Raw genomic sequence first — 21,261 nt, 5'->3', positions numbered from 1 at the left:
TTCCGTGGTGTATGTAATATCCACTGTTGCCATGTGTCAAGTCCCTTTTATAGTGAAACCAAATAGATTCTATCAACTTCTGGTGATTTGTATGGATGGAATTTTTGGATCGTCCATCTGATATTGTTGGCTTTCGTAATTTTGGCGGCTAACCTCGAGCTTCTGCTGCTGGTCTTCTAACGATCACAAACTCCAAAATTGAATATACCGCCATCTCTCTAATGTCAATACAACTAATTTACACTGCAGAGCTCCCTGATCGGTCGGTAGCCGTGCGGTTCGACGTGGGTGCTTTGTTCACTCAGTCAATCGGCCGTGTACACGTGTACACGTTAGTCCTTACCTCGAACAAGTTTCGACTTCGAGGGTTGTCGTTCGTAGGGGTGCGATAGCTGGTTAACCGAAAATATGTATTTTAAACATATTTAAACAAAGTTGTAGTGATCTGCGAAAGAGTTCAAATAAAATAGCCCATAGCTTTGATTAATTTAATAATTTCATATCATATCCTACATAGTAAACATCAAAATTTGAAACAGTACAAATGACGCGAAATATGTGGTTATCAATATCAATACAAATCATCATATTCCGGGTGATTTGTAATACTTTTGGAAAAACTTTGGACTGAAAATAATTTCACATTCAACATCTGATATATTACATAGCTCTGATCAATTCGAATAAACATGTAGAATTATTTTGGTATAAAGTAGTTGAACATTATTTTTGAATATTGAAAATATGGTCTTGGTTCATTCAGATTTTTTCATTCTCAGAAGAATGGGTGTGAAGAAAGTGAACCATTTTATGAAGGTTGAATTTTTCTGACAGTTATTCATGCCTGTGTGCCTTTGAATGCTTTACCAAAATAATTCCCAAATACAAAACCAATTAAATATTTTTATATTTTACTTCTTGAAGCAGCTGACCGGGTTGAAGTAGCAGGCTCTGAATCTACGTTTTCGTTCGGTTTCACTCCTTAGATCTCTTTGAAATCCTATTGGACTGTTGAGTTCTGCCAGTTTTTGTGCGATCAGTTCCATCTGCCACTGTTTCATGCCGGGTTCGTATTGATTGTTGTCCGGGTCTACCATAAACTGAAAAAACAAAAACATTTTCAAATCGAGAATTCACGTCGAATTTTATTGGTGAGGTAGAAGTCATTTCAGTAATTTCTCAATTTTGTTTTCGATCATAAACTCAAATTTTACTCGTGTAGCATAACTTTTGACTCAGTAGTAAGTATCATTATCTCTGTTTGTGTGATTGAATGATCAAAATAGTCTAAACGAATGTATGGCGATAACATCTATACTTTTTCGGATGATTTACAATCAAATCATTTTGAGGACTCAAATGTATATATATATATATATATATATATATATATATATATATATATATTCTTCGGGTTTATTCGATCTAACATTTCAAACCTTAACGGGGAGAAGAGGTCATATCGAGAAGAAGAAGAACTCAGGTACCAAAACATACAGGTACCAAATTCAGGTAATAACCAACGGTATATATGTAACAGAATCATTATACCCACAGAGTAAGAAGTCACCTGAGAAGGGTCTAACATTTCAAACCTTAACGGGGAGAAGAGGTCATATCGAGAAGAAGAAGAACTCAGGTACCAAAACATACAGGTACCAAATTCAGGTAATAACCAACGGTATATATGTAACAGAATCATTATACCCACAGAGTAAGAAGTCACCTGAGAAGGGTCAGATGATTTCCGAACACTTAACAAAAATCGCCAGAGGATGACAAATGAGACTTTGTCGAAACGTTGCGAAATTCATTCCCACCGAGGATCACAATACACTACACGGAATAAACCCGAAGAATCATTTCATCATATTCCTGTCCGTGAAAACCTTCTATCTAACATATATATATATATATATATATATATATATATATATATATATATATATATATATATATATATATATATATATATATATATATATATATACAATAGAACGCCCTGAATATCATTACATATTCAGATGCTACGTTAAATTCTGATATCATTTCATGTTTGGTTTTTGAAATTCGGTTACGGCGTTGTTGAGTTATTGCTTAAAATGTAAAGTCTTGAGAACGACTATTATTTTTAAAAATATCTCATACAATTATTCTCTCTGCATCAGATCACATGAAAATTAGTCAAAATTTTGGGTGTTCGAAGTAATGGTTTCAATTTTGAGTTGTGGAATTCAGTCAGGAATCATTTTGAATATGAAACAATTGCGAAATTGAAAGAGGTGTATTCGAAAACAAATCTTTAATTAATAACAATGTAAATAATATAACTTGATAAATCATTTCATAAGAATGGTAGGCACCTAGAAATAAGTCATAAAAATTGTTCAAAGTGATGCCCATTAGAGGCATCGCTCTTATAATATCAGGCGTAATATCACTGCACGCTAGTCGAATTTTCATTTTCAGATCATCCACATTCAAAGGGGGAGTAGTGAAAACAATATCTTGTAAATAACCCCATAGGAAAAAATCAAGCGGTGATAAATCTGGAGAACGAGCCGGCCACCGAATTGGACCCTTATTACCAATCCATCTATTTGGGTAAGTTCTATCCAGATATTCAGTAACAACCTGTGAATTGTGAGGAGGAGCACCATCTTGTTGCCACCAAATTCCTTGTCGTTCTGCTATGGGAATATCTTCCATCAAATCATTTTCTAGAAAATGTAAATATCGCAATCCATTGAGATTTTCATTGAAAAAGTAAGGTCCTATGATGCGGCCATTGAACAATCCACACCATACATTAATACCCCAAGTAGTTTGAAAATTACTTTCGCGGACCCAGTGGGGATTTTCTTGAGACCAACAGTGACTGTTATGTCGATTCACAACTCCATTATTGTGGAATCGCGATTATTCGCTCCACAAAATTTGACTGAATATGTTAGGACTTTCATGTAATATTACCTAAATACAAGCAATGAATTCAAGTCGTCGTTCAAAGTCCGTGAGGTTCAAACCTTGTACCAACTGAATTTTGAATGGGTGGTATTTATTTTCTTTCAGAATTCTCTGTACATTAGATTTACTCACACCGACTTCTTCTGCAAGAGTATGGATAGAATCATGTGGATGAATAATAATATAAGCCAACACATTGATCTCTAAATCTTCAGTTCTAACAGATCTCGTATGATGACGATGCTTTATAGTAGAAGGAAATGACCCAGTTCGCAATTTTCTACAACTCTCGAAAAAGTTATTCGTGACGGAATGGGTCTGTCTGGAAAACGTTCTTGGTATAGACGTTGTGCTTGACGGCAGTTTTTCTGACATTCCCCAAAAATTAATAACATATCAATGCAATCACTTGGACTAAACGCGAAAGGCATACTGGAGTTTTCGCACAAAGAACACAGTTACTGTTTTGCAAAGAATCACTGAATCGAACTGACAAGTAGATACAATTCAACAACATTTGTTACTATGGCATCAACAAGCATAAGCTACTTGATGAAATTGTGCAATATAAAGCAAATCACCCTCAAGTTAGTCTCAAGAATTTCAATATTATATTCAACTGATATCGATATCGTATCGTAGAGGTGAGAATAATGGTTTGTATTCAGTAGTAGTCTAGTTCAATTTAATAAAAGATGTAGACTGGATTCGTGTACGAGTAAATAAGTTTTTTTGAAACTTTATATTTAAGGAAAAGTGCAATAACTCAACAACGCCGTAACCGATTTTCAAAAACCAAACATGAAATGATATCAAAATTTAACGTAGCATCTGAATATGTAATGATATACAGGGCGTTCTATTTTAAAAAATGGAATTTTGATCTGTAGCACCTACACCAAACGCCCTGTATATTTAAAAATTATATCAAAATATAGCTCTCATGAACTCCTAAAACTTTTGTATGAAACATTTTTGTGTATCTCCTTCAACAAACCAGATATTGCCTGTCACCCAACACCAAACCGTTATTTCAACAACTAGATACGTGTTTCGATCACCAAGTGATCATCTTCAAGAGGAAGATCAAACTCAGTTTGATAGTCCTGTTGAAGATGATCATGTGGTGATGGGAAAAAACTCCAGTAGCATTCATTACAACAACAAAGGTTCCAAACAGTGCATCACAAGTAAATAAAGTTTTGACAAAGAAAAAAAATATGTATTTTGTAAAACATATTGAACATCAACATGTCATCGAATTATGCATGTTATTGTCTACATTGATTATTTAAATTGTAGGCAGGTATATCACAAGTAACTGAATGAATGGATTTTTTGTAGTTCATTTTACGCAGTAACTTTCCGGAGTGACCTTTTTTGTTTGCGCTTTATTACATTTCAGCAGATTATTGATTCAGCTTTAATTATTTCATATTATGGAAGGTTGTACATCCAGAACAGCAAAAAACCTCTACATTGTGGATGATTTGAGACCCTAGCAAAATTAGCAGGTCAATAGTTTCACAGACAGCCAGCCTGCACTTGTAGTACTGATTAATTTAACAATTTTATTGAGACTGGTCTCTTAAGAACTGGAGAAACCGGCGACATGGAAATATTGACACAATTCTAGGTGTCAGATACAAATTATGTACTTCATTCGTAGATCCTGGATCATTTGTAGAGTTACCAAAATCTTCAATACAGAACCACATTGAAAAGTGGAAATTAATGAAGGGATTGTTTGTGAAGAGAACTACAGAACTAACACTATCCATTGGGACGACACCTGAACAAAAAAGGGCTGTATATTGGAGATCTCTACTGCATGTAATGCAGAGACAGGCTAGTTAATGGAATACATGAGGCAAACAATCCATGGACAACACAAATTATGTCCAGATTGATGTGACATACTAGTACAGGATACAGAATTTTTGGAATGGAACAAAAACTTGGATTTTGAATACAATGACCCGTTACTTGGTGAAAATCACTAACACTAGTCACGACAATAATTACAAAATTCCACAATATACGTAGTCTTGAACACCAGTCCAACTGAGGGTGCTACTATGCAGTGAAACGCGGATTGAAAATTAAGTTTATATTATATAAAAATTTGTACTAATTATCAGGAATATCAATAATTCAATTTTGCATAATTAACTTTGATAAAATTATGTATAATTGAATATATGGTATGAATTGTGATATTATTTTTTGTTTCGACTGGATTCAATTTCTGATACATTTTTGGAATCACCTTAGCCAGGTTAATCCGGGAATATTGCATTACTTTAAAAATACATTCTAAATGTCAATCGGCATGTATTGAAAGAATTTTGTTTTCAATCAGAAACAATGGCACATGAAAGTTTACAAATGGCTAACCTGACTGTTTTCTGGCAAACTATTTTCTCCCAGATGCCTGGCATTGGAGGTGGTTAACGCAGCAACTAGTAAAATCAAGAAAGCCTTCATAAAAAGATGGAGAAAGCCTTGCATCATTTCTATAAAATCTGTAACAGAAAAAAAACAATTAGAACATATATGAAACCACTCAAATCTTTTGTTTCTATAAAGTTTATTATTTTTGGCAGTCAGTAGTGAAATTGGTCCCATACGAAACGTAACTCCCGAGCTACATGCTACATTTCAATATGGTGGCGTCGAGAAAAATAATGTTGTTTATGAAAGCAATCGATCATCACACAGTTGTGCGCCGATACAATAAACAATGATTTACAGCAGAAATATTGATGAGAATCTGGAGAATTTAAATTGTTTGGGACTTTTTAGTGTGAAATGGAATAACGTCAAATTACATGTTCGTCAAAACGATAATTCAAGATAGAAAAGATGTGATTAATGGTTCGTACGTAGCTAGAACTGCAATATATTTTCAGCCATAATAAAAATACAGGTGCTGCTGGAGTTTATAGGAGAGGAAGCAGCCTAATATCTTATCTCGCTCTCGCCCGAAAGTAATTTCCATTCCGTTCGTTTCCTGGGTTTTTTCCATTTGCCTAAACAACATTAACTTTGAAATATTATGTGAAGTAGGCTGCCATTTTCAATAAAAATTCGAGCGCAAATAGGAACTCATGGTCAATTGACTATTATTCTCAATTGTATTATTTCAGAAGAATGCACAAGGAGAAACAGAAAAAGTAAGGAAAAAGTGTTTTCATTGGACTTATGTTTGAAAAAATAACTGTTCCTCAGAGAGAATTAGTATATTATGCACCTAGGTGCGTCACGTATTTGAAGTTGTCATAAAGTTTGTTAAACAATTCGTCGCTTGGTTATCGAGAATGAAATGAGTGTAGAAAGTAAGGTTTTATTTTGTGAGTACAAATCATGAAATTATGAACTGCAAAAATTAATTGGCACTCCGGGGCGACGTCATTGATTCCAGTAGCACATTTGCTTTTTCAGCTGCAAGAAAACACGGAAAAACTTGCAGCACCACATCATTTGAAGATCTTGAACTGCCAATGTGAGTGAAAAAGTTTGCGAAACGAGCGTAGCGAGTTGAGCAATTTCACGAACAAAATAAAACTTTCTTTCAACACAAATATCATACAAAGTTTTTTTTACAACTGTTCTGTTTTTATAATAAAATAGATAAATTTAATATTTCTATGAAAACACATTTTGTCATCTCTTGTCTGTTAACTATTTTCATGTTGTCGCATTAGTTATAAAGTGGTCGTGTCAGGTGACGCCGAATCTCCTGGTTACCAACAAACAGTATTATTTACAGCTCACGCATTTTATTCAAAATCACGTTCAAAGTTCTTGCTGGTGTTTGATTCTTGCATAGAGAAGAATAATAGTGAGGAATTGTGTGTTCCTGACGATTGAAGAAGTTGCAAAAAGAGCTCCAATTGAATTTTTAGGAACAAAATGGCCCAGCAGTACGACATCGCATATTCTAATTTTCTTAGCTGGTGTAGACTTGAAAACGTCGATGAAAATTTCAGCGAAACTACCTTCTTAGCCGATCTAGAAGAGAAATCAATAATATGGAACTCGTCAACTTTGTGGAGCAAGTTTTCAATGATAAAGTCGAGTGCGCTCCTCAATAATGGTGTTGATACAAGCAAATATTTCAAAGCAATAGCATTCTTGAGGCGAAAAAATGAAAGTTATAGACACAAAAAATCAAAAACTCTTACGTTTGAACAAGTCCAGAGGTTTATAAATGAGGCGCCCGATGAAAAATATTTGATAATGAAAATTGCTACTATTTTTGGAATATATGGAGCCTACCGGCATGAAAAGCTCGATTCAATTTGAATCAATTCAATTCTTCATTTTCCAATCGACAATTTACATTGTATAGGAATAGCCACAATATACTTATGTCTAATCACTTATAGCAACATACAAACATGTCTAAACAGATAAAACTTATAGCAACATACAAACAACATACAAAGTAAAAGTTGAAGCACCATACAAATATTTACAGATACAAATATTCTTCAATACTATACAGACATTTAAAGTTAAATAGTCCCGCAGAGGTTTTTTGAAAGCAGCTGTGCCATTCATTAATAAAAGACTTTCATTCAATGGATAAATCATTGATTGTTTAAATTCCAAATACAAAAATGAAAATAGATCATTCTTCTTTGTATTGTTGGAAAAAAAATGGCTATTTCAATAAATACGTTGTATTACGCCCTTCTGTTATCAATCATCAAGGTTTTTTTCTGAAATACTCAAATTATGAATGCAGTGCCAACCTAGTTGGTATAAATGTATAAAGGTATAAAGGAATATACAGGACACTGTTTCAGAAGGTCATCTGCTTCTTTGTTAGCAGAGTCAGGAGCAAGTATAACGGATATTAAGAAGCAAGGAGGATGGAAGTCTACAACAGTAGCTGAGGGTTACATCGATCAATCTATTTCTCATAAAAAAGCTATTGATGAAAGAATAATTCCCAGCGTTACAGCAAAGTCCTCTTCACTTCCAGAATTAAATGTTACTGTCCATGAAATTGTCAACTCAAATAGTTCAAATATATTACAAGGCTCTTCAACATCGCAAGGTAATAATATCAGCAGTTGTTCTAATTGTACTTCTCATATTGATGTTCATAAATAATAATAATTTAATTAATGTATATAATACTTTTAATAAATTCAATTGTATCTATATCTACTGTTCATAATAAAACTTCTTTGAAAATTGAATAATTATGTTTTGTTTATTGCTATTTGGTAGAAAAAAATCCTGTTAAAAATATTTTTAACACGCTACTTTATAAACATCATCTTTTAATACTCTTGACAACCATTAAAAATGTCACTTTTTATGGTAGTTGTACAAAAGGTAAGTTATGAGCATGAGCGTTAGTGTTACCTAACCGGGTGAGAATGAGGCACTTTTGTCCCATATGCAGGAGACGAAAAGCGAACTTTTCATCCCGCAGTGAGAAAAACAAGTTTTGGTGTGATTGAATCGAATAAAGCGTATGAATGCCATAACCTACTGTTAGTTTCATGTTGTAATGTTCATATAAAAGTAAACGTTTCGAAAGTACTTTTTATTTCGTGTAATTCAATGTTAGAAAGTAGTTGTTCCGAAAGGGCATTAACTTCCAGTTTTTATCAGAAAGTAACTTTCATGAAGGATCTACACGTTTTTGTAGAGAGTTTGTTCTTGAATTATTCACTATCTTTCTTGCACTGAGAACGCTTATAATGAATGTATAATTGTTTCTGTAGCTAGCTCTGCATCTGATGTCATGATTTCTCATTCCCATCATGAAGCTACGGTAGATGAGAGTGATAGAGACCCCAGCCTGGCAGACCTCCGATTCTTCAATTTTCAATCACTTGACCTGATGAAGTCAATAGTGATATGCTTGAATGAACCCAGTCTTTTATACTGTTGAAGAAAACTTAATGCTTTAACTAATCATTATGATTTTGCAATGTAAAGCAATCTCCGCAAGTTTGATGTTTGCAGCTTCTTACAGACACCTAGTTTGAGAAACCAAGACAAGTTCATTGGTTTCTCCGACAGTTAATTGCCATGATTCGTGAGATGAGAACTTTTGATTTCTATATAGGCACCATGAGTTTTTTTAAGTAGGACAATCCAACTTTAGAAGCCCATTATCTGCCTTTATCAGGAATGAATGAATGAATAAAACATATTATTCTTTAGCCTTCTATGTGAAGTATTTCCTGAGGTCTCTCAGTCACTCGAAGGAGCAGAACAATATTTGAGTAGCGAGCATATTTGTAGCACTCTGTTCTTTCTGAGATAAGGATACATTTTGCTGGAATCCAGATTATGTAAAATGCCAGACACATGCACCAGGCTGTCCCTTTGGGAAAAAATCACGATAAACTATAAAGTATAAAAAGTATAACGTGAATATGAATGAATGAATTGAATGAAAGTATATGAATAATATAAATTGAGTGGCTGTATTTCATATATAATGGACACTAAAACCGCCGAGTGTTTGTAACAAATATAATTTCTACTTCAGGCTCAATAAAAGCCTTTGGTTTCAAGTTTCAATTCTTTACTATATCAATCAACTAGGTGTGGAAAAGATTACTGATTTATCGATAGTGTGAGCAAGTTGTTATAGATAATATGAAATAAACATTTTTTCTTTTTTCTTCTTTTGTTCTTCTCGAGAGATACAAATTTTCAGATACATTGAAGATGTATGTTAAAACATAATAAGAGTATTGAAGATGTTTTTTTTTCGGAGATTAGGACTCTTTAACGTTATTATATAACGAATAATATTGGTGCATATATCAGATGCCTTCAAGTAACTTATGATATGACTTCCAGTACGTTGTAACTATCTTTTTTAAATATTAAATTTTCTATATGGGAATAAAAAGAGGCACCTTGAATCCTGATCAAATGGTCGGTATTCAATAGATTTTGAGCATTTAGCCTACTGAAGTCTGAAGCAAACAATCCGTTTGCGGTTCCTAAACTTTTTATACAATAGGAAAGTATATATTTCCTGTAGTTATTGAATCCACTCTAGAAATGGAAATATGTTTGTCTCATAAACTGAGTTATTTTTAGATGCAATCAGACTTCTTTTTTAGAGATGAGAAACTCATAAAAGAATCAATACAAATTATGATGAATCACAATTAGCTGAAGTATATCCATTATTCAAACCCTTATCTTGATTTGAGTTAACACAAGTTTCCGCAGAAAAAACTTTTGATTTATTCGAGAGGCATACTCCATAATGAAAATTTTCAACTTCAGAAATCAATCAATCCGCTTCACTGAGAGAAAATATCGTCAAACTGCACAAAACTAATTTACGAGTGAAAGTGAGAAACGCCTGGTGAAATTTAATATATTGAGATATATATTTGACCGATATTTTTAAATACTGAGTGTGTAGTGTATATTTATCAGACATAATTTGTTAGCATGTATGACATCAATAAGAAAAAAATATTTATCCTTCAATTTTATAAAACTGGGCTCACATAATGAAAATAGGCTACTTGCTGAAAAAATGCTGATTTTTGGACCTATTTCTATTCCAATTCTTTGAGATGAAAGTGCTGTGGATCACTGTTCATGAAAAGGAAAGATGAAGGAAAAAGTGTATTTACGGAAGTTAGGAATGAACTGTGTTTAATTTTTGAGAGATTTGGTGTGAAGAAATGAAGATGGGTTCGATTGACAGAATGTTGGTGAAAAATATGATGGAACATGGTAGAGAAAGTTTTGTGAGTCACTAATGTTTCCCATGTATGGAATAGTCGAAAATCACTTTTCATATGCCAAACAATACAAAAGTTACCACTCTTAAAACCCATTGATTTCACACCCACAACTTTCAATTCTCCAACCAGAAACCTATCCAACCAATCTCCAATCTGTAACCGTATTCCTTTACTGACTTTTCACTGAACAATTTTCAAAGTTACAAAACACAAATCTTCAAGAAATAAACCCACAACAAAACTGATTATAAAATCATATTCAGATTCACATCTATTGAAAACTCTTTCCCAACACCAGAACAAAAATTACGGTCTCTCGACGGGCGTTTCGCTAACCAAGTTAGCGTCCTCAGGCGGAAATTTACGCTATTGAATTCTGTGCGGAGAGATTGGAAGAATCCAACCTCATACACAAGTCAATAAAAGTATTCTCGGACAGTCAACCGGCATTGGAAGCTCTTGGCCCCTACCCAGCAACGTCTAAACTGGTAGTAAATTGCCATAAACGACTCTCCTCGATAGGAAGACCTAACAGATTGTGTCTAGTCTGGATTCCTGGCCAAACTGGCCTGGAAGGCAATAAGGCTGCCGACTCCCTTGCAAAGGAGGGTGCTACAAACAGCTTCATCAGACCAGAACCTGTCATTGGCATCGCTTTAGGCTTTGCCAAACAAACATTGAACATCTGAATGGCAAGATTTATGGACTTCTGGCAGAATCTTTCAGGATTGGCTCACTCCAAGGTGTTTATTCACCCTTCGAAGCTTTATACCAAAGAGTTGTTGGACTACAGTATGGATGAACTACGATGTCTAACAGGCCTTCTCTCACAGATTACTGTCATTTGAATCATCATATGCAGAGATTTGAACTGTCAGAAGACACTACGTGTCGCCTCTGTTTGGAAAACTGTGAAACATCAGAGCATATACTTTTTGCCTGCCCCGCTGGGGGCCGAATCAGGTTTTTAGAATTCAGCAGAGCCGTACTCTTACCATCTGACTTGAAAGACCAGTCACCATACAAACTGATCGGCTCCGTTAAGAAGCAAGGTTTATTTGGTCTAGTGTGAATAGGTGTGAGCCACAATAAACCCTTGCGAGTTGCGGTGGAGAGTCGAATAAACTCACTCACTTTGGACCTAACCTAACCCAGCGTCCTCAGGAGATCCTTATGACGAACTATCAAGTTAGATTTACATATCGAAGATGTATTTTGTCTAAAGTGTATACTTCTCATTTATATCGTAAATCATAACCATATGATGAGAAAATAACTATATGTTAGGTTAGGTTAGGTCCAAAGTGAATAGTTCTATTTGACCCTCCACCGCAACCCGTGAGGGTTTATTGTGGCTCAAACCTATTCACACTCAACCAAATATAGTCAGCTTCCTAACGAAGCCGATTAGTTTGTATGGTGAGTGGTCTTTCAGTTCAGATGGTAACAGTACGGTTCTGCCGAACTCTAATAACCTGATTTGGTCTATATATGTAACTATATGTTACTCTACACATGAACAAAAACAACCTATTCAAATTCAAATATGGATTTCTTAATAGAGAAAAATGTGGCTGTGTTAGATTTCATGCATGAATTTTGAAAAAATTTGACAACATAATGCTCAAGCGATAACTAGTTGATTGATGAGTTTTAAATTAGTATCTTGCTGGCACAGTTCTCAACCGGTACTGACGATGCCCAATAGCAATATGGGTATGATTGGAATAGTACTTATCTATATATTTTTTGATTTTCATGAAATTATTTTCCAGCAGCCTGACTGCATTAACCTTTCTCGATTTCATATCATTTCTAGAAATATGTGGATTCGTTTTCCGATGGCATTTTAGGTTAGCTTCCAAGTTTCTCCTACCGCAGTTGTCGGTTGATTGGTCAAACCACCAACACTGACATAAAAACTTGGCAAGTTGACTTGGGTGTCACACCAATAGGTGGTTGCACTTATGTCTCGGTTGCGTTTACGCAGTTATTTTTATTAAGCAGTTTTCTTGGTTTTTCACATTTTGTCTTCAATCGAGGACCGTCTGACCGGTACTGACGATGCCAATAGGCTGAAACAGCTGTCTACCGGTAGCTCTTAAATTGAAATCAATATAGGAATGATCAGAATAGTACTTATCTATTTATCTCAACTCTCAATTCTCACCCTTCTTTCACCAACCCCTATTTTTTAATTCAATGTTAGTAATTTAATTATTTTTAACCCTGATCATAGATCAGTTATCAGACAAGAAACATGACACCGACACCTGTCATGGAATTCAGTTAGAGAAAAAGTTTTTTTATTGGTCCATGTTGATGTTAGGAAACAATTGGAACAGTTCTGGTGTGATCAGAGACATCTGCTGTTGATGTATGCATAACAATGAGAAAATCCAATGTCACTATATTAAACTTCGAATTCAAATAACACAATTACACAAGTATTAGTTGTGTGAGGAGAAATTCATCATGTAATCAAAAAAAATATCAATTATATATGTAAATCCCTATTGAGAGGTGTTGAATATGAGTTGAATATGTAAAAGAGTAAAATTTATGAATTTTTTTTCATATTGAGATATTAGAAGTATTTCTACTTTGAAATTCGTGTATGTTCTCAACAATATCAAATAAAAAGGCAGAAAGTAGGTGATAAAAAACTGATATCCTGTTGAGGCAATTTTCTGATTGTATTATAATATAAATAAAATCTCCAGGAATCCTTCAGAATGATTCTTTTAATTGCTGACATTTTTATTGAGTTGTATTCATGTGTTATGTGCAAATCACCCAAAGATACTTTCCAAGTATATATATTTGTCATTGATGGGGCAACATACTTTTCCTATAATACTGAAAACTTGTTTAATACTTTCTGGAAGGTACATATGGAATTGTGTTATTTCCCAGATCATCCGATTATTCATTTCTGTTACTGGAATAAATACCCTTGGATCTATAGAAAACTTTCTTATGTGAAAACAAATCCATTATCAAAGGAATAAGGCCTTTTCCCATTATATTTTTCTCTTGGAAAAAACTGCTTCCATATTAGGGCTTTCTCGGCATTGTTTCAGTATAACAAAGACTGATAATTTAGTCTGTGAATAGCGGAACATTTTCTGAGCCGTATGTAATATAAGCCTATATGTCAGCAGACTTATGTTTGATTGAAAATATAACCAGCAACACTAACCCCCCGAGTGGGATTGTCTTTACAGGGTTGACTAATGCATATATTGTGTTACAAAGTTCCTCACCAGTGTTCGGTGTTATTAATGGATAATGGAGAAGCGGACAAGAGATTTCCTAAACGAAACTTACGAAAATGCAGAGAACCAACATCATCTCCTCTGTTCTTAGGTAATACGCGGAGTTAAATGTATAGTTTGACATCTTACAACTAGTTTTGCTTGGGTATTGTTTTCAGCATTGCTTGTTTCAGGTTTCTTGTAGGAATAATATAAATGAACTCTTAATTACCTTCTGAATAGCATGAATTGAATCCCAAGAAACTGCATACTTCGTAATTGGGCTAATTCACCAATACAAAATATTACACACACTCTTCTTCATTATTTGTCCTCCATAAATAACTTGCAACATCAAATGACACATTTTTATTGTGCAATTTCATCTCAACAATTTACAAAATCCTGTTAGGATTTGCGAAAATTTCATAAAATATGTTATTCGACCCGTTCCATCACAACTCTCAGTATCACTGGAGTTGAGTAGACTTTGTCATAATCGATTTGAATTAATAATTGGATCAAAACTTCCAGTTTCGGTAGAAGATGAAATTCTACTCGGTGAATAGCCTGAGTAACTAGTTTTTTGTACAACTTCCATTAAAAGTCACATTTTTAATGGTTGTCAATAGTATTAAAAATAATGTTTACAAAGTAGGGTACTAAAAATATTTTTAACACTGTTGGAAGTATTTTTAATACGATTTGTTCCTACCAAATAGCTATGAAAAACATAATTATTCAATTTTCAAGGAAGTTTTATTATGAAAAATAGATATGAATACAATCAAATTATGTTATAAATGTATTGTATACAATACATTTGTATACAATATTGTATACATTATTACTATTATTTATGAACATCAATATGAAAATTACAATCAGAACATCTGCTGATATTTATACCATGCGATGTTGAAGATTCTTGTAATATATTTGAACTATCTGAGTTGACAATTTCATGGGCATTAACATTTGATCCTTGAAGTGAAGAGGACGATGCTGTATCGCTAAAGCTAACTGTTGGGATTATTTTTATGATAAATAGATTGATCGATGTAACCCTAAGCTACTGTTGTAGACTTCCATTCTCCGTGCTTCTTAATATCCGTTTTATTTGTTCCTGATTTTGTTGCTAAGAAGGGAGAATCAGCAATGGCAGAGGCCATTTTCCCAAACGTGTTTATACCAACTGGTTTGGCACTGTATTTATAATTTGGGTAGTTCACAAATAAACGTTGATGATTGATAACAGAAGGGCCTATTGTAACGTATTGAGCATGAACTCTATCTTGAAAAGTACCATTTTACTGAAAAAATATACACATTCCATTTTTCCAAAGGTTGTATTCCTTGAGAGAAATAAAGTTGATTATAGAGTGAAGAAATCATAAGTCTTCAACAGTGAGCAGATCAACAAATTCATTAGGGAAGCATATGATAAACAAATCATGCTAAAGCTAATCACGATTGTAAGATATAGAAGTATCAGCCCAATTCGTTTAATTCTCAGGTAGCAATAATAGAAAAATATGTCAATTGATCTAACAAACGACAAGGAAGATATGTTGCTTGTGAAAATACCAGATTCCGAACACATATTGAGGAAACTTCTGAAGTAATTGAATGAGAAAACCTGATATTGTATAGCAATGAGTTCTTCACGCATTCTACATATAACGGATTAGTCATGAATTACGAAAAGGAAAAATGTTTGATTCGTCCTGTTGGTATCCACACTTTCGGGAACCTTGTATTGAGAATCGCAGAATTTTTAATTTTACCCAATCCTGAAAATTACACACTTCATTAGCATTCGTCTACCTTTAGCGATGTTGTTTGCTGTAGGGGAGAGTGTGTATGAAAGAGTCAGGCTTTGAAAGAACCGATGTGATTTTCTAACACTTAGCAAAATCCTACCATAATTTCATTTAAATGTTTGTATAGCAACACTGAATAGCTGTCATCCACAAACATTTGACAGTTCTGCGAAAATGAATGGCGTCGGTAGACCATATCAAAGATTTTAGGACCAAAAAGTATGTTTGTTTGCGTTTACTTCATTTTGTTTACAAAGAAAAGTGCCGCATGAGTTGATTAAATTGATATGTTGTATTGTTACACATATATTTAACATTATTTTACGATAATATTGATATCATAATATTTACGCTAACTAGCTGTATTTTGAGGTCACAACATAAATGAGTGAATGTTTAGAAAGAGCCACTTGTGGAGGCTTTGAAAGAGCCGGCTCTTTCATGACATGGAAACTGGCTCTTTCAATACACTACAAAGTACCAAATGGCGCAGTTTGTTAGAGATGCCTATTCAGCAGCCTTAAGCCTACAATATGTGATTCAAGAATTCATTAAAACTGGCATATATCCCTTGAATTCTAACATATTTTCTGACGATACGTTCCTTGCATCAAATGTGACCGACAGACCTAATCCAGCTTCAGAAAAAAATCAAACGAGGAAAAAAAAGAAAAATAAACCTATAAGAGTTGGTTTTAAGAAAATGACAACAAAACAAAACATAAAAAAGTTCCAAGTTCTAAGGCACATGATGACTCCAGTGATTCCAGCGCCAACATATCTTTGTACGATGATTCCTCATTAACAAGCTCAGATGATGAAATTAATCTTTTGCATTTGAAAAACAAGAAGACTACTTCACAGCAAGATAATAATTATTGTATTGTGTGTAATGGAGATTATTCTAAGAGCAAATTAGGAGAGCAGTGTAAGATTTGTGATGATCGGGCACATGAGTCTTATGGCATTGAAGGTGTTATAGATTTCCCTTTTTTTAAAGTTGCCGTATTACCAATTTCTGGCATTGTGTCTCATTTTATTTTGATTGGATAACTATGACTATTCAACTAATTATTCACAAAAAGCAATTTTATTCAAAAAACATCACCTGAAGTTAACTTTCTTTGATGTTTTTCAAAACTGTCTCTTTCATACACACTCTCGCCTAAATGATGGAAATAGCAAAAATTTGAAAATACGCGGCGGCTGGAAGTCTAGCAATGTCGCTGAAGGATATATAGACAATTCACGTACAAACAAAATCGAAATTACCAAGAGCATGCGATCATTATCAAATGAAAACAATTGCTGTGAAACGGAGAATTCCCCATTCGTTCTGACTTCAACCAAAGGCATTTGAATATACCGTGTTAGGAATCAATCGTATGGGGGCGACAGCTGATTAACGGAAAAACAGATTTCAAACAGATTTCAAACAGAAAACAGATTTCAAACAAACAAATAAATATGATAATATCTCATACGGTTGCCGAAAAATTGCATAAGGAACACTCCGAAAACAGTTTTTGTGGATTCGTAGACTTCTGGGACTCGTCTATAGCTCGTTATATAATTTTGTCTACTCGTCCAAAAAACACTAGTCTCCGGACTTTTCATATAAATTACTAATTTTGCTAATAACCAGTCCGTGCAAAGCTTATTGATAAATCATCTGAAAATGGAATTTTTAACAGATGATGATCGACTGTAGTGCCACACATGCGCCAAATTAACTGACTGTTATAAGGAAACAAGTATAGCTGAAGCACCAGTCAATCTAATAATAACACTGATGATCTTCAAACAGAACTCAACCTCTGAACGGAAGCACCAAACTCTTTCGAAGGTTCGATATAGATGAACACTTCAATCTAGCATACCAATATTTTAATATTCATGCAGTCATTGTTCAACTGTGATTCTGGCGTTGAATTTGGTCATTATTACGGCTTGGGTCAAAGACAAAACAGACTGGTTTAAGTTTGAAGATATTCGTGTCACGAAGTGTTCTAGCGATGTATTGAATTTATTGGAGCCTCTGAAGATACCCTACATTTTGTTTTATGAGAGAGAGGACATTGGCAGATCAAGATCTTCAGATGATGTGGTGCTGCAGGTTTTTCCGGGTTTCTCTGCAGCTGAAAAAGCAAATGCGCCACTGGAATCAATGAAGTCGCCCTGAAGCGCCAATTGATTTTTGATGTTATTCAATCTCATATCACTTTTGTGTGAAGTTATTTTGCCCATTTGTGAAAGTTCCTATTTCTATTCCATATTTCTATACACGTTATATCTTCTTTTATCGTGGAATACATTTTCCGCAATGTCAAAGAAAGAGTGTCTGTGCACTCATAAACGCACGTAAACGTTATTTTTCGTTATTTTAAAATTATATCTCGGAAATATTTAGAATTTTCGCTTTAGACATTCCGTTCTTTAAACCTCTATTCCAAAAAATAGTTCACAAAACCGCAACACGTTCAATGAATATTACTACCTACTCAACGACTAAGTTTTCATTCTATTAACTTACATATTACGGAATGAAACTATCTTAATTAACGTTTGCATATTGGATAGATACAAGAGCCGCCATCACCCAACAGTGAACTCCCGTTCAAGCAGATGAGTTGACAATCAGAACAGATGCTCAATAAATGTTTGGAGTGGTTTAAATGGGGATCAGTCATAGGGTCATATTTCTTTGATGGATCACTGAAAGGAGAAATTCACCGGGATTTCCTTCGAAATGATTAATCAAATTTACCAGACGATAAACCGATTGACATTAGATGCAGGCTAATAACAGAAATGGAAAGACAGGTCACAGGCAATCCAAATAGATTTTGGAATTTTATCGACTGCAAGAAGAAGAAATCAAAATTTCACAGTTGTATGCAATAAAATAATTCTAGTCTTGATTCTTGTCAGTCAATTGAACATTTACCACAAAGTACACAAGTGAGGATTTTTTCAGAAAAAGATTTACAAACACAAGACGAGATAAACTGTACGGAATCATTCAATCCAGAGCGGTCAGGAGTATTGATTCTGCTATTGTTTTGTTCACGAAGAATATTATTCATGATCAAATATATAACGATATTAGAATGATAATAACACCAAATCAGCATGAATTCGTGTCCAAAAGATCTACCGTAACAAACTTTGCGAGTATAACTGAATATATTTCTTGTAATCTCGATTCAACAGAACAAGTTGATGTTATTTATACTGATATGAAAGAGTCTCCGATCAGATTGACTACTACCTACTTTTGAAAAAACTTCAAAGAATCGGATTCTCAACTTCCTCAATAGGATTGCTCAAATCTTATCTGTCAGATCACATTCAGTTTGTCGATATGGGGGTGGTACAGTCGAAGTATTATATTTCTGCTTCAGTGCCCCAGGGGTCCAATCTAGGGCTACCACTTATTTTCATAAGTGACATTTCGGTGAGAATCACATGCCCTCACTCACTTTTCGCAGATAACTCAAGATATATTCGTTAAGTAATTTAGTCCATAGACGACTTCTATCATTTACAGGACTCGTTTAATGAAGTTCAAATCTAGTGTAGTGAGAACAGACTTCAACTCAGTGAAGGTGAATGCAAAGTACTGTATTTCTACAGAAAACTTCATTCAATAATTTTCGAATATTCCATAAATGATACGGCTGCCAAAAACGGTGACATGTTTAAAGTTTTAGGGGTGGTGTTTGATTGAAGGCTTACATCTGATACTCATATACATTATATCGTCGGCTTTGAAGCTATTGAGATATTCCTTCAGAAACTAGGAAACTTTTCGAATGTGAATACGAATTAAACGCGAATTGAACACATTGAACATAGAAACCCAAGAAGAAAATGACCCGCGAATATGTTTCTAGTTAAATTCTTGAATAATGAAATTGATTGTACTGACTTGTTAAGACAAATTCAGTTTCTTGTACCTAGATCACAATCCCGGCATATGACTACTTTCATCACTAGGAAATTATACAAGTTTATTGAAGAAGTCACCGATATTTGCCGCATAGCATGCGCTGGTCAGGCCTTATCCCCCGAAGCCTCGATACATTCGCGAGGGCGCGCCAGCATTATCAACCAACGACCCCTCCCCACACCGTGGGGTAAGTGATCATTGGGTCCGAGAATCATATGCCTGAACAAAGGCAGTGAGGCAAGAATAACAGCCTTCTGCATCTGTTCGGCTAAGATTTCTGCCCTAGTGCGGGGAGCCGGTATGATTTCAAGATTGGAGAATTATTATTTTTATTATTACTAATAAATGAGCATGCGCATGCATATAATCACAATCAAGTGAAATAGTTTCTGAACAGCTGGTGTAGGAAAGGATGGATTTCCAGAACCATTTCCAGATCCCACTACACTAGATTACTAACTATGGTGTACTATTCCATTTTTCTACTTTCAATTTTATATCATTTGCGACACAATCTGAAGACAAAGAAACCCTTCTTGCCAATTTGAACTGGTAGATTTCAACATATCAATTATTTAAAATTTCTATTTTATATGTTCACACATCTGGAATTCTTCTGAACATATTACAGTAGCACTCCAAATAAATAAAAATCAGAATGCTGATACCTATTCAAAGACCATATTGTTTATGTTGATTATATCTTTATTTATGTTACGTATACGAATAGACATCAACTAGTACCTACTCTTTTTCTTCTTTTGTTCAGTATAATAGAGTGTATCATAGTGTAGCGTTACGTAGAGGGACAAGTGAGGTACAGAAAGAGATATATCTACTTTCAGTAATGTCATACTCAGAATTCAGAATCGGTAGGCTTTGTATATATCTAGGGAGGGACTAATTGAAATTTGAACCGATATCGATTCTATGTGAGAAGTGTGGAGTTTGATGAAGTTATGTGCCTGGCTTCGTATAGATAAGACATTGTGGTGACTTTAATAAAATTTGTGGAATAAGTTTCCTTTCTGATATGCTGGTAGACGGACGTGCCGATAACGACCGTCCACAAAGAAGGTATGAGGACGGCATTGATGGAGATGAAACTCAGTTTTGTGTTGTGAATGTCCGCCGTTTTATAACGTGTCAAATAATGTTGACAAGAATTGTTTTGAAATAAATTTTACTCTCATTCACGCCGGTTAGAAGTCGTGGTGGACTGGATGTCCACGTGGGAATGCTAAAGTGGAATTAATTGTACACACCTACTCCCATTCACGCCTGTTGAAGGACTGGATGTCCACGTGGGAGTACGATCGCAACAATTATTCATTTTTAAAGAAGATGATAATTTTATATGTACTGTATATGTCCGCCGTTGGAAGACGTGCCAGTATTGCCTAAAGCAAGACTTTTGTACCTTTACGAATAGACATGGCTTACTGCGCCTGAATGAAAGCAATAGTAAATGAGAGAGAGAGAGAGATAGAAAATTTGTGAAAATCTTACAT

At 34.5% G+C, this 21,261-nt stretch overlaps 1 protein-coding gene across 1 annotated transcript in view; it reads right to left on the bottom strand.

Moving 5' to 3' along the window:
• Positions 1–474: 474 nt before the first annotated feature.
• AstC (Allatostatin C) overlaps positions 475–21,261 on the bottom strand; it is a 68,738-nt gene continuing 47,951 nt past the window's right edge. The window contains exons 2-3 of the mRNA XM_023163664.2: positions 5,365–5,492; positions 475–1,100 (exon numbers count right to left, since the gene is read on the bottom strand). Coding sequence (XP_023019432.2) covers positions 912–1,100; positions 5,365–5,481 — 306 coding nt within the window. The 5' untranslated portion in view covers positions 5,482–5,492 and the 3' untranslated portion in view covers positions 475–911. The remainder of the gene's footprint in view (positions 1,101–5,364; positions 5,493–21,261) is intronic.

The sequence above is a fragment of the Leptinotarsa decemlineata genome, unplaced genomic scaffold, assembly GCF_025532065.1.
Source record: "Leptinotarsa decemlineata unplaced genomic scaffold, Ldec_3_MD MMD2_tig00026316_RagTag_RagTag, whole genome shotgun sequence".
In the NCBI taxonomy this organism is placed as follows: Eukaryota; Metazoa; Arthropoda; class Insecta; order Coleoptera; family Chrysomelidae; genus Leptinotarsa; species Leptinotarsa decemlineata.
Note: the sequence above shows the minus strand (reverse complement) of the source record. Positions and strands in the feature narration are given on the sequence as shown.